The sequence below is a fragment of the Simochromis diagramma genome, unplaced genomic scaffold (assembly GCF_900408965.1).
Source record: "Simochromis diagramma unplaced genomic scaffold, fSimDia1.1 OVJJ01000216.1, whole genome shotgun sequence".
Classification (NCBI taxonomy): domain Eukaryota; kingdom Metazoa; phylum Chordata; class Actinopteri; order Cichliformes; family Cichlidae; genus Simochromis; species Simochromis diagramma.
Window position 1 is genome coordinate 5,122,108 of NW_024386883.1, and position 14,861 is coordinate 5,136,968.

General features: G+C 39.2%; 1 protein-coding gene and 1 non-coding gene across 4 annotated transcripts; one reads left to right on the plus strand and one right to left on the minus strand.

Moving 5' to 3' along the window:
- Positions 1-1,380: 1,380 nt before the first annotated feature.
- fhdc3 (FH2 domain containing 3) lies at positions 1,381-8,753 on the plus strand. Of its 3 annotated transcripts, none has more exons than XM_040033229.1 (14): positions 1,381-1,500; positions 1,800-1,961; positions 2,042-2,205; positions 2,450-2,930; positions 3,199-3,260; positions 5,095-5,197; positions 5,507-5,592; positions 5,965-6,065; positions 6,175-6,245; positions 6,360-6,467; positions 6,681-6,751; positions 6,887-7,004; positions 7,097-7,261; positions 7,491-8,753. In XM_040033229.1, the coding sequence occupies exons 4-14, from the start codon at positions 2,505-2,507 to the stop codon at positions 8,526-8,528; spliced, it is 2,349 nt and encodes a 782-aa protein (XP_039889163.1). In that variant the 5' UTR covers positions 1,381-1,500; positions 1,800-1,961; positions 2,042-2,205; positions 2,450-2,504; the 3' UTR covers positions 8,529-8,753. The 3 variants fall into 3 exon arrangements, with proteins under 3 accessions (XP_039889163.1, XP_039889164.1, XP_039889165.1); XM_040033230.1 differs by having other exon boundaries at positions 1,800-1,893; positions 2,009-2,205; XM_040033231.1 differs by lacking the exon at positions 2,042-2,205.
- Positions 8,754-11,114: 2,361 nt separating this feature from the next.
- trnaw-cca lies at positions 11,115-11,186 on the minus strand. The gene has a single exon. It is a non-coding gene; the product is annotated as a tRNA-Trp (tRNA).
- Positions 11,187-14,861: the final 3,675 nt, after the last annotated feature.

A 14,861-nucleotide genomic window follows, 5' to 3' on the forward strand; every position in this document is an offset into this window, starting at 1 on the left:
TTCAAATTGCTCTACAGTTGGATTCTTTCTCAGAGTTACCTAAACTACTGTGCAAGTCTTGATCCACCTATCATTTCTCTATATTTTGATAGAAATGTGGAGATGGGTACAGCAAATTATTGAAAGTTACCCAAAGAATTACAGGCACCCTTCCACTAACACCATTTCTGATGAGGCTTTGGCAGAGGGCACTAAAGGGCCAGATGTATCTTGCAGCTCCTGTGGGATGTTGCACAGGACCCCGAAGCTCCCAGGCTTCTGGTAGAGGACCTGAGCTTGAATTATTATTTTTTATACATAATATATCTTTTTTTTTTTTCTTTTTTTTAAGAGATGACACTTGTTTATGTTTCTTTTTTTTTTTTTTTTAAAGAACACACTGCACACCATGATAGGTCAAGTTTTTGGTTCATAACTTAATGGTTTTTTTAGTCCCAGTTTTATGTGTAAAACTGTTAATTTTGGTGTGTTTTTTTTGTAGATTCGTCTAAAGAACTGAGAATAAATGTGCTTTCGTGACAAACTGCTAGTAAAGTGTACAGAGTACATTTTAAAAATCATTATTTGCCAAGTGTTTTGTTAAGGCTTGGCTAGAATGGGCCCAGCAAATGCTCCAATTTAGATGATTTTGGAAAATGTGAAAGAGGACTTTTAACTGTTACAAGTTCTACTGTTTTTCCTACTGATAAAGACCATGACTGTTCATACTACACCAAAGTCATTAAGTGATGTTTTACACATTTCCAATTTAAGCCAAAAGAGTCAAGCTGACAGACTCGTTACTACAGTATCATTTTTTTTATCATGTGGAAAAAGTCAGACATTCTGTCTGAATTGTGCTTCTTTTTCTTATAGTATTGATTGATTAGATGGTTAGTTAAAATTATGTATACTTACAGAAAGGGGAATTTCACTCGTCCAGCCCACATAAGATCAAAGTGGGTTGACATCTGTGGTGTAGACAACGTTATCCCTTGGTTTGGTCCCTTTTTAATGCTTGAATGATACAGAGGTCAGTGTTAAGTGGCTTAATAAGAACTGGACTGAATATGAATGAAAAAGCAGCCAATGTCTAAAACAAAACTTTGAAAAACCTTCAGAAAGTCTGGAAAACGTTTTGTCAAGTTCCTTTTAAAACATCTGAAGAAAGTCTGGCTCCTTAGAAGTAAAATATAAAGAAATAAGGGGTGGCTCAAGACATTTGAACAGTACTGTATATCATTCATGATGTCAATGTATATAACAAACACATCCTTCAGTTAACCTTACTGTTAGAAATAGTCTGGCTTTGTTGATCACCAACTCCTACCAATCTCCTTTACCTATTCACAGTGGGCGTTCCCACATGGAAATCGGCTTGTATTTGATTGGTGGAGGAGCTTCCCGCACCTGTGACTGCTGTTTGTCAGACTGCCTGCGTTCAGCAAAGGAACGAGGTCAAAACGGAGTGACGATTATAAAACAAAGTATTTAAAAAAAAAAAAAAAAAAAAAAATCACGGTGAGTAAAAATGAAAGGGATGGCTTATAAACATATACGTCCATAAATAAGTCAACTGCGACTTTCATTGAATTCAACATCATTAATGTATTTTTTGAATTAGCTTTGATGGTGGTGATTTGGTTATCTAACATTGGTTGGTTTGTAAAAGCATTAAAAAGCAGCTGTTTTCTCCTGACAACCTACGTAATGCCTAATGAAAAAAAACATGTTTAATAAATGCACTTAACCTGTTTTAATACAGTTCTTCTTGGCGTTTGAAGCTATTAGGCTACCCATCTTCTCTCGCCTCTCCACAGAAGGGCGTTCCCTACTGTGGGGGGAAAATGAGTTGAATTTTAATTGGTGGAAACACCTGCACCTGGGACAGCTGTTCGTGATACACACTGCTGAGTATGTCCGAGCACGCGGCAGGATCACGTCAGAGGATTTGTTTAACAGCGACGTTTTAAAAGCAAAAGGTGAGTTAAATTAATGATTTCTTTTGTTTGTTTTTCACATAATGTAGAGTTCCGTTACAGTGCCTCTCTCATTTATCAAGCTGCCTTTTGTGACGAAGAGTTAGTCTGACGTGTTAACGGCAAGCTGTTGGCAGCTTACTTTGGTCGCTTAGTTGCCAAGTGCGACTCTGGGAATTGTCAGAGTGGCTTTTCGCTTGTGACAACTTTTATATTCGACGGCTGAATGACCTTATGCCACTACCAGGTAAGCATTATAGTTAATTGCCGTTAGCTCTGTTACATCTTCTGCTTTTTTCTTTCTTTTAAATGAGAAATACTCCGCTTTTGCCCACTGATATTTGCTGTTGTGTGTTAGTGAGTTAGTTGGATAATTAAGGACAATATTTTATACATGAAGCAAAGGTTAATTGGACAGAATTTCTTTGATATTTTGCTGAATCACCAATTGACCCTCTCTCTCTCATATATGGAATTATATTTTCCATCAGGTCTGAGTTGTCTGCTGCTGGACACTTCCATCATCTCTGGATTAGAGACAAACAGATGGAGGGAGTGCTGATTTTTAAATCGGCTTCTCTTCCCAACTGTTCACCTCCAGACTCGTCTTCTCTTCCTCTGTCAGCGCCTTCTGAGCCTCCTGCCATGCATGTTACAACTGTATCTCCAGTACCCCCTCCGCCTCCCCCACCACCCCCACCGCCACCTCCCCCACCTGTCCATTCCTCTTCTTTCGGGTCTCGCAACATTCAGAGACGTTCCATGAAAAAGCTGAACTGGGATACTATTCCCAGCCAGCGTGTCCTGGGCAAACTGAATGTGTGGACATCTAGTCGGCCCCAGAGGGACCTGGTGCTTGATATTCGGAGCATGGAGGAATTGTTCAGTCACGTAGACAAACGGGCCTCACTGTGCACTTCAACAAACCTGAAGAAATGTGATGGCACGGATCACCTTCCACAGGAGCCTCAGGTAAAGGGTTCATTGTACCTGATGCAGATGCTCTAAATTATTATGGCCACAAAACACAGAAGGAACAAGCAAGGGAAGTGATTAACAGATATGGGAAGTAATTTTAGAAAAGTTCCAGCTAATCAAGTCCTGAGGGCAGAAGTGAAACTGTTCTGAAAGCATTTCAGCTTCCTCCAAAACTATTTTGCCTTGTATAGATTATCCACTTTTCCTCTTATCTAAATATGTATTTTGTTTTTACATTTGTGTGTGACGTTGTTGTCTTTAGGTCACAATTCTCGACTCCAAAAGAAGTATGAATATCGGAATCTTCCTGAGGCATTTTAAGAGGTAATGATGCTGCTGAAGTGTAGCGACACATGATACCAGTGATGAAAAGAACTGCTTAAAAGTAAAAGAACATGATTAAAATGGCAGTGAAAGAGCACTGCAGTGCACCATTTGAAGACGATAACACAACAAGAACTAAATTGTCTTTTAAATTGAGTAACTACAGGAAGCGGTGGTCGGGGCAGTGCTTTTAACATCAAACGCAGTCAGAAATGCGGATCTTGACGCATGAGTCACTTCCGCTATGCTAATCATCTTCCAGCTGACAAGCTCTTTATCTTAGTTAACCATATGTAAATAAATGGAAATAAAATTTAACCTTCAATGAAAGGTGTTAGCACTAACAGTAAGGGCAATGCCTTTTTAAAAACTTTTATGACACACTTTAATATCTAAATTAGAGGGAAGCAAAGTGAGGCTCAGAGATGATGGAACATGCTCGATGTGTTTGCTATGAGGGATTATCATCGTACTCTCCTTCACACAGTTCCTCTTTAACAACTCATTAAGTTTCTGGTCTGTGTTGCTGGGTGAGCTGTGTCATTGTGTGACAGCTGATTTTTGGGGCCCTCTGAGCAGTGATGAGTCGCCTTTTGTTTTTGCACGTGTACCTTTTGTTTCTGAAATTATCACGCTGGCTAGCAGTTGGTGTCGGTTTGCTTCATATCAAGATGGTTGTCACCTTCAGTCCAAAGTTCAATTGGCTCTCACTTTGAATAACAAATTACCGCTCAATGTCTGTCGGCAGCTAAATGCTGTAATGTCGTCAGCGTTACCATCTCAGTCAAATTAAAAGGGTTTCTGCTTTTGTCTGGTAGTGACTTCATAAAGCTATTTGTATGTTGTCATTTACTGCTATTGCACGTATACTATTAAGCTCGCTGTAAAATCAGAAATTTGTCACATACAACCTTTTGACTACAAAACTTCCTGAATTCAGTTTTAGTAGTATTTCTATCAGTTATGGTCTACTGTTAGGAGCTGAAGTACTTGAACAATTTTTATTTTTACTCCTAAATTGTGCATAAAAAAAAAAAAAAATGTTTGTATGGATGGAAGTGAATCATCCAAAATGGTTAACATTGGTGCTCCCCCGCCATCAAACATGAATGCATTATCTTTGTCAAACTCTTGAATTTAAGCTAAAAGTGTGCACTTTGCTCACATCCTTAGTGCTTTATTTATTATTATTATTATTATTATTATTATTATTATTCTTCTTTCCTTCTCATTGGTTTTTTTAGTTTCAGTTGGTTTCCAGACTGGGGGGGTTTGGTTAAGTTTTTTTCTATGGTTTAAAAATGTTTAGCTTTTGTTAGTTTCACTGTTAGTATTTTATTTACCAAGATTTAGGAAAATTTGTTACAGGTATTATAATGCAAACTTTCAAAGGCAGATGATTCTCAGTGTCAGACATCCAGTCTTGTCCCCCCAAAACCTTAGTCTTTATATTTGAACTACATTGTTGTTTGTTTATTTATTTGTTTATTTTTTCAGTTTTAGTTTTTAAAACCTTAGTGATGTGACGAGGCTAAAGCTGAAAAGCTGTCAATGTCCAAATATTTATGGGCCTAACTGTGTCTCTTAGTTACACTTGAAGGGTTTACAACCAGTGCTACTGTAGAAGAAACTTCTCACCAGCAGTGTGGATAACTGAGGGAAGCGAGTCTTTGTGGCTTTCACGTTGTCTTGAGATAAATGTAAACTAGTGGCAGCATGGAAAATGGAAAACTGCGATAACTCTACAGCACTGTATTAATAGGTCACGCCGATATGGCGAGAACTGAGTCAGATAATCTTCTTGTCACTGCTGTCTTTTTGTCTCCCTCCACAGGCCTGTGACAGAAATTGTGCAGGACATTTATCAAGGGAACTGGCTCCGGTTTGGAAATGGGAAGTTGAAAGAGCTTTGTAAGCTGCTGCCAGAGGAAAGTGAGGTAACAGCAGCTCCCACCATTGCTTCCCTCTTTTGTTTTTTTGTTTTTTTTTTAGCTTTGGTCATCTGTGCATAATATTAACTTAATGATTATTTAAAGTATTTTTACATAAGCACTGCCAGACTGAGTAGCCTTCTGAAATATAAATGTTTTTCTTTGAGGCAGTTAATTTTATTAAAATATAATTTTGTGACAGTATGTTCATTATCAGATGCATTTTATTTGGCCATTCCAAATAATTTTGTCTTGTAATATCTCCAACTGGCATGAATATTATCCTTGTTTACTGACCCTCGTGTGATTGCACAGGTCAAACTGCTGATGTCGTTCAGTGGAAACCTTTCTGTTTTGGCTGAGGCTGACCAGTTTATGGTCCAGCTGGTCAAAGTACCAGGGTGCGTATGGAGTTTTCTAAAGCAGGGTTTTCAGTATTTATTTATTTTTGTCCTTTTTGGGGTGGTGTAACTCACACATTTGTGAAATATTTGACTGCATATTAAAGAAATGTTGCTTGAGATCTCAGATAAGCTTTGTTTGAAATATTTAACATTTTGCCACATACCAGCTCTTTGATTCATAGTCGTGCTGACAGTTTGAACATAAAGTGGATTGTTTGTCTTTTGTATGATGTCGTTTTATAATTCTGCTAATTTTTCCATATGTCTAATTTTGGAGAGTTCACTTTAAAATGTTTCTCCACACTCAATAATGGGTTTAGAAAAACAAAATTACAACAGCTAATGCAGTTATTTGTTTCTTGGCTTTAGCTATGAGGAACGGTTGAAAATGATGGTGCTAAGGGAGGAATTTTTTCCTCTAATGGAGGAGGTGAAGAACTCAGTTGGCGTCATGTCCAAAGCAGCTAATGGTAATACTTTACACACATCCATTGAGCTGACTTGTCAAGTTCTACTAGAATTACACAACCTGTCTATTTTGATGGTTAAATTAAGTTTTCTTCCCCATTATTTTCTCAGAACTGTTGGACTGTGATGACCTCCACTCGGTCATTCGGCTGGTATTAAAAGCCGGGAACTACATGAACGCTGTTGGTATTTTTCTACACTGTTACACATTTAAGCTATATATATGTATATGTATGTTTATTTTTTTTTCCCCAGGTCTTCATAGCTATTTTACTTATTGTTCATTTATTATTTAGGGTGGTCACAATTCCAATGTTATCGGCTTTAGGATGACCTCTCTGCTTAAGCTGGCAGACACAAAGGCCAACAAGCCAGGCATGAACCTCATGCACTACGTTGCCAAGGTGAGGAGGATCCTGGAAATGGAGGGATTCACATTTTGATTAAATCACAATGAATGAATTTTGGGAAAGTCTTTTGCTTATCTAAAAAGCCTTTAACTCTCACTAGTCAGCCCAGTTGACTGATGTTCTGTCATCCTCAGATCTAAACAGTTATTTAACAGATTTATCCCACAGCATTATTTTTGTTTCTTACTCCTTATCTCTCACCCACAGCAAGCAGAATACATTGATTCTGAGTTACTGACCTTTCCCAACCAGCTTGAACATATTGGGATGGCATCAAGGTGGTTATCACTTCATATCATGTCATTTCATTGTCAGTTTAATTGCTGTCACATCGTTTGTTTATAGAAAATCGGTGAATAGTTCTGCACTGACGATGTCACTTTTTTTCCACAAATGTGCAAATGCTACCAAAGGATTTGTAAAGAGGAGGTCATCTCAGATTTTGAGAGGGAAGTCAAGAAGATCAAAGAAGTGAAATTGTACAGCAGCAGACATCCTGGCCTCGTACAACAAATGGAGACTTTTTTAATTGTAAAGATTTCTCTTCTTATTTTACTTTTTTAAATGGCTCAATTTAAGATTGACTATTTTGTAATGTATAAAATCTCTGAATAACTTCTCAGAGGGCTGAGGCCAAGCTTGCAGAAGTGGAGTCCTCACTCCAGGAGTTAAAATCTGTGAGCAATACTGTTGCTGAATATTTCTGTGAAGACCCATCTACCTTTAAATTAGAGGAGTGCTGCTCTATTTTTCACTCATTTTGCAAGAGGTTTGACACAGCTGTGCAGGTAAGAATGTAATTTTGTCCAATAAAATATTAACCAATGAAGATTCATCAGGGCAATAAATAAAACTTTGATTTTTAAAGGTGTATTGTAATTCTCAAATTTTAAACCTGAGGGTTTAATGTTGAGAACTTTGAATTGCCTTGACATGCAAAATTGTGCTCTTGCACTCTTTGCATTAAGCTGCTGAGTTGTATCTTCCTAAATATACCCTCTCTCTTCACTGCTTTAGGAAAACCGAGAGCGAGAGGAAGCAGAGCGGCGGCACAAGCGGAAGGAGAGCATGCGTATAGCACCCAAACGCCGATCCACAGCATCAGGACCCAACGGTGAGTCGTCAAGCCTGGAGTCGGCCCTGCACAACTTTCTGTCTACAGTCCCGGAAGGTTTGGCCAGATGCAGAAAGAATGCACTGCCCCCAATCGAAGGGTCACCCTCGGAGTGCTCTTCCCGGACTGATTCATCGGTAGAAACATCTGAGCAAAGTCCCCGTTCTAACCAAGATAGTCATAAGAAACCATTCCAAGCACAAAAAGAGGATAAAGACATGACAAAACTGGAAAACAAAGAAGCCGAGAAGATGGGAAAGATCTCTCTGAATGTGCTTTGCTACCAAAAAAACACAAAAAGCCTCAACTGTGAGAGAGGTTCAGGTACTCCTTGTCGTTTGCAGAGAGAGCAAGACACACTTGCTACTCCAAAAACACCTCGGCCTAGGACCAGAGACTACTTCTTTGCCAGCAATGGGGATGTGAGCTCCCCGTGGACTATCCTGAGCCCTTTTACTTGCACTCAGAAAACCAGCCCCCAGAGAAACAGACCAGCCCACCAACGCAGGCTGTCATCCACATATGGTGGCGACAACCTTGATGATGGTGTGTGGAAGAGCGATGAGGGCAATGATGCACCCAAATCTGTCAGTGAGACGTCTCCATTTAGGGGTTCTGGTTTTCTTCCTGAATGCCCCAATCGGAGAAGTTTGTCGCAGGGTACCACCTACAGGTCTCATTCTGTTGATGAAGCTGTGCAGTCCCCTCCATCTGGCTTCCGACTGGGAGACCTGCTGCAGAAACACGCATCTCAAAGGTCATTCTCCTCTGGCTCAAGGACGGAAAGTGTAACAAAAGAGGAAACTGGAATTAGTAAGGCTGGGAATAATGCAGAAGGGCAGGTGAGCACGTCTGGATTTATATCCTTCTTCAGGCGTATTGGAGGCAGAAGCAAACCCAGTGATTTGGAAGAGCAAAATTTCAAAGGTTCAAGTACTTAATATAAGAATTTTTTTTTTTTTTTTTTTTTTTTTTTTTTTTTTGGAGATGGAAACCAAGCTTTGCCTTTTTTGTTTAAAAACTGTCTGTCTTTGTTATGGTCTTACCCTTCAGTGGAAACAAGGCAAACATGGACTTGCTTTGAACTGAAGGTTTTGATTTTTGAGACTAACCACATTCAAAAATCGCAACAGGTTCCTCACTTTTTTTTTTTTTTGTCTTTTTTTTTGTATGAAATAAAGGCTGACATTCTACCTTTTAAATTTTTATCTGTAATATTGGCTGTACTCTCAAATGGTAAATAACTTTTCAAATTAAATTGTTGTCTCATATGCTATTGTTGTGACTTTCTTGGGTGTCTGACTGAGGGTAACTTCATCTTGGTGATACCTGCTCAGTTTCCAGTTAGCCTTTGACCTCATCTATTATTTCTTTAGTCCTTTTTACTTAATGAGTAAGCCTTGGATTTGAGGTATATCAATTATGCTTTTAGCTCACACAGTAGTCAGGGGCTCCTCCAGAACTGTTTCATAGGGTAGGCCCTTTTTTTTTTTTTTTTTTTTTTTTTTGGGCCACTGAAAATACTGGGGTCGCACACCACAAACAGAATTTCCAGTTTTATTGTTCCATTTTCAAATATAGGTTACTTGGAAAAATTTGGCAAAAGGAGAAAGTAAAGAGTTGTATGCTCAGATAATTTCATAGTAAAGTTTATATTACTGAAAATTGGTACGGATTTTGAAATCCATGATTGTTTTAATTCTGTGTTTGACTCCCAATCGTCACTTTAATGATTCTCAGCAGAGCTGAGCAGAAGCAGCTTAACTCCATTCTGGGAGACTGAATCTCAAGTTAAAAGCCAACTTCTTTAGAAAAGACATGAGTATTCGATCATGTAAGAGTGTGAGCTGTTGCCCGTCTCTACATTGGCCCTGAGATGAACCAGCTTTTCTGCAACCTTATTATCATATTAAAAACATAGGACGGTCTTGCCTGGGGGCCCTACTCCTGACTGTAGTAACTAAAATGAGCCTTTGCTGAGGACACATTGCTGTTGAGCTCCTCATGCTGTCCTGGTGTCTCTGCTCAGCAGTAGATAAGATTTTGGATAAAAAGAGGCATTCAGTGCTGTTGCTTGGGTTACAGGGTTTGTTTACAGCCATTTTGAGCTCACAGTATAATAATGCATCCTGGAACAAACTGCTTCATACAAGCTCCTTTCTGACTGTTCTTTGGCCTCCCACATCCATCCCTCCCACCAGCAAGTGCTCCGTGTGGACATTTGCAGTTGCCTGGCATTTCAAATTAAAGGGTAGAGTGAATAGGGAGTTTTGGAAAGATTTGGACTACTTGGTCTGACAAACTTGTGGCTATAAGCATGTAAAAAGCTCTTTTTGTCAGAGGTGCTTACTTTCAGAGCATAGGCTTCCACATTAAGTGGAGATGAAATTAAAGGAGCGGTACATAAGCAGCAACTGGCCTGTCTGATGTAAAACTAGAGCTCCAGTGTACAATCGGACCATTGTGATAGACTGTTGAGCACTGTGAGTCTGTCTCATGTGAGTCAGCTCCCTAGGACAAGAGGTGACCTGCTGTCTTAGCCAAGCTGCACTCTCACCAGGGCCATGCTAATGAAGTGTTTGGAGTTTAGTGTGTCCCAGTGAAAGATGAGAAAGGAGGTGGGGAAGGGGAAACTTGGACTGAGAAGTGAGAGAGGGAGGGAGACTTTCAACTTGTTTTGTGATGAAGCATTTAAGCAGAGAGGAACATTTGAGAGGGGAGAGGGAGTCATTGTCTTCATAACACAGAAAACTAAAAGGGAATGTAGAGGACAACCAAGGAACACAAGACTTCCAGCAAATAAGGTGACCACCCTGGATGTTTGTTTTGTTAAATGTGGGGACTGGAGTTTGGACCAAAAAGGTAGATCAACACTAAACATATTAATATAATGTATTACAACATAATAGGAAAGTGATTTTAGTCTGTGGACAGGTGTTGTTTTAATATATTCTGCTGAAAATTGTTTGTGTGTCTAGTGTAGTAATAGTTAGAGGAGTTAGACTGTTTGCAAAGTGCTCCGTTTAGATTTGAGGTTGGACAGGAAAACCACGAAGAATCCACTCGTGATAAACTCAAGCGTGTTTCCAGAACAGCACATTAGACTTTAACCTTTAATGTGACTTCAAGTCAGGGATCCTCTGTGGTGCACCTCTGCTTTACAGGGGAAAGGAATGGTTAAGCTTTTCGGCTCTCGTGTCTAACCACGGGGAAACAGGACTGTGTTTCTGGTTGAAGACCATTCCTCAGCCTCCGTGGCTATCACCACATACGTGTACATTTTAATGCGGTGCTAAACTGATGTGCAGTTACTCTGACAGGTTATGATGGTTCATTCAGATTTTTTAAAACTCAGATTAATAAAATTAACTAGACTTGCGTGGAGGTACTGTCGGTAGACGGTCAACGTAAACGCATTCTTAAAGGAATTAACACGTTCAGCGTTAAGACACCTTGGTTGTATTGTTGTTCCGCTATAATTGGCAAATTTAAGGCAAATTGCAAGCGTGTGAAAGAAGAAATAGATATGACCCCGACGTGATTTGAACACGCAACCTTCTGATCTGGAGTCAGACGCGCTACCGTTGCGCCACGAGGTCTCTGTGATGGCCAGCCAGACACCAGTGCTCATGTGGCTGTGTGTCGACGGTTATGTCTGCGCATTTTATTTCCCTGTCTATCCGTGCCGAACGTTTATCTCATTAATCACTAAGAAATCGTTTCTTTATTGAAAGTTTCAGCGTGCTTCTCACATACCAAAATCATCACACGTGTTTTACTTTGTAAATACTTTCAAACCAAAAGTATTTACAACATAGCTGTTCTGATTTTACCAAAATTTGAGATCTCATGTAAGATACTTTGTCGGTTTATGGTCTTTTGGTTTTTTGTGGGGTTTTTTTTTTTGCACAGCATGTACGTCCACCATATAAAACAATTCATCGATATCCATATTAAATATGAACGCGTTGCAGGGTCCAAATCTTTCAGTAGATGGCGCAATTTATCCGAGGTTAATCATAGGGTGCCAAGCCACAGAGGAATCCACAAAATAAAAGTTTTAAAATTCATGCTTTTGACAAAAGTAATGCAATCTATGGTGAAGTGCACGTGACATATTGTGTTGTTGAACTCTACACAATCTAAAGGAGTGGGTGAATAGCTCAAACGTAATGTCGAAGGTGCTTGGTTTGTTTGCTTTGAGTTATGCGGGTTTGTTGCTAATCCCGGCTATTCTCCATCCAGGTGGAAAATAATTTTGGACACTTACCTGCTGTCATTTATTAGCAGCCGGATTGTACATTGCAAAATGGACGGGTAAGTACATACAATTCATATAACAACTTATTTTGTGTATGTGTGTGTTTTCCCCTTTGACCACATTTTGTTTTTATTTTTATCATCACTATATATTTTTTTAATGTTCTGATACATCATTTGTTGTCATCACTGTAACCTAAAGCAGTCATATCCATTAGTCACATATAAATAATCCTGCACAGGGCTGAAAGTGGTTACTCACATTAGGCTGTTCGCTGGTGAGATGGGTGTTAACATCAGGGAGCTCCAGCAGTGCAGGGCTCATTGATTAACTGGGTAAATGTCAGTGTTGGAGCATGCAATTAATATTAATATCTTCTCTGGTAATTTATTTTTTATTGCAACTTCAAAGGCAAATTTACTTTCAGTCATTTTTTATTTCATTTTAGAAGCAGCACTATTGACAGAGAGGACATGTTTTGCATGTCTATTAAAGTATCCATCACATAGTTAGTTTTGCACAGAAATTCTCGCTTAATATAAAGATATGCATGCCTAGATTGACCTAGATTGTCTTTTAGGCTTCACTTTAGAGCAGGGGTGTCAAACTCAAATACACAGTGGGCCAAAATTCAAAACTGGAACAAAGTCGCGGGCTAACATTAATATTTATTGAAAAAAAAAACTTCCTCCAGATATAAGAATGAATCTTTTCTTATGGACTCAAATAAGTTTTGCTGGAAAACTGAATATGGAACAAGCAAAGCTTAATACTAAACAATATATATATTAGCTGTATAATACCAGTGGGCCAGCTCTAATAGTAATTTGGTATGGCTTCGCGGGCCAAATGTAATTAGGTTCAGAGTTTGACACCTATGCTTTAGAGTATCCATAAAGTGGTATGCCTTTTTTGAGCCATAACCAACAGTTTTAGCTGTTGTTATCCAATTATGGCACACACATACTGATTGACTTCACACCTTATTTTCCCTGTGTGCAAATCTGAAAAATAATTATCAAAAAAGCCAAATAACAATCTAATAGTTTCATTTTCTATGTGGTAGTTTTCATCATATTAACAAAATCTTGAAAGGTTGTGACTTTTTGGTGACTTGTAACTTTCCCTTATAAGTATGGCAATAAACAGGGCGACCTTCTTCTGGCTATAATAAAAGGCCATCCCTTAATATACTCTGGGTAATAGTCAGACTTCAGAAAAGTGTATGTTCTTCAGAGCCAACCAGTCAAAATGCGGGACATTGGCTCAAGATGTAGTTTAGGGGGACAAGAAATAAAAATATTGTGTTGCCCCACATAAAAAGGGACCCTAGGCATGCCTGTTGATGTGTATTTGTTTTGTGTTTGGACAACACATAAAGACTTATGCCACATGTCACAATTCCTCTTGTTGCTGTGAGGCAAAAGAAAGAAAGAAAGAAAGAAAACACTACTAAAAAATAGTACTGAAAGGACTTCATTGGCTCCCAGTACAGTGTAGAATTCCCTTTACTTTTTGTTAGTTAATAAAGCCCCAAATGGTTTGCCTCAGGGGCAGATCTACTGTGGTGGCATGGGGTGGTATGTGCCACCCCTAGTGTCACAGTAGTTTTGCATATGAATCAAAATAAGCTGGCATTAGGAATTTGAGCATAGCTACAACTGAGACCAATAACTGTGCAAGAGCACATTTTGAATTAATACCGTGGGCAATTCAGATTTCAACAAGGTCACATTTTTTTTATGTAACTGAAATGTTTAGTCATTTGGGTTAAAACCCATAAGAAAGTTACAGACTATGATTATATGAAACGTGTATACCTGCTGCAGTTGATGTATTTTAACCATGTGTAGTACATATTACAGAATGTAATACCTGCATATGTGTGACAAAATGGCTTTGATTTTGCCATCCCATCTGATTTCCATGCCACCCTTGTGTCACCCTAAAAAAATTCCTCTAGATCTGCCCCTGGTCGGCCTCACAGTAGATTTCTGACGTGCTCACCCTTCCTAACCCAGTCAGAGCTCTTAGGTCATCTGGCTTTTAACTGTTTCCAGTATTAGCTCTAGGTGTGCTGAAGGTGCTTTCAGTTAATTGTGGTTCAGTTCTTTGGAACAAACCTGGAGACATGAGATAGGATACAATATGCAATATACTTTACTGTCCCCTTAGGCAAATTTGTCGGGGACTTAAGTGCTGTTATAGGAGCTGCTTTTAAAGAAAGGAGAAATAATCAATAGATTAAAAGCCAGACGTGTTTCTGTAATCACAGATCAATTACATATGTGCACGCATTTATAAACATACCTTTTTATTTTTAATTCACACAAGCTTACACTTTTTAAAATCTCCTTAAAATATACAGATATATTGTGTTTTTTTTCACTGCCTTACCTGTTATCATTCCTCAAATCCTGTTTTATTTTGGTAGTCATTTACTACCAGTGCTTTGCATTTCCTTTTACTTCCCCTGTGGATTTATCCTAATTAGTTTCACCTGTGCCTCATCCCCCTGATTACCCCTCAGTGTGTGTCTGTGTGTGTGAATGTTAATTCAGTGCCTCTGGATTATTTACCCTTTAGCTGCCTTTTATGGACGTTATCATCTGCTTTAAAATAAAGCTCACCGTTTTGTTCAGCCCTGCATTCTGGTCTGAATTTGGGTTTGCTGCCACAGGTGAGCGATGGTGAAACATGAACTCTTTTTCACTATATTTACTATAAGATCTTGTTTTAGTTCTTGATTATGAATGTCAACAAACCATGGGGCGATCGTGGCTCAAGAGTTGAGGGGTTTGCCTTGTAATCGGAAGGTTGCCGGTTCGAGCGTCCGGCTTGGACAGTCTCGGTCGTTGTGTCCTTGGGCAAGACACTTCACCCGTTGCCTGCTGGTGGTGGTCAGAGGGCCCGGTGGCGCCAGTGTCCGGCAGCCTCGCCTCTGTCAGTGTGCCCCAGGCTGGCTGTGGCTACAATGTAGCTTGCCATCACCAGTGTGTGACTGTGTGTGTGA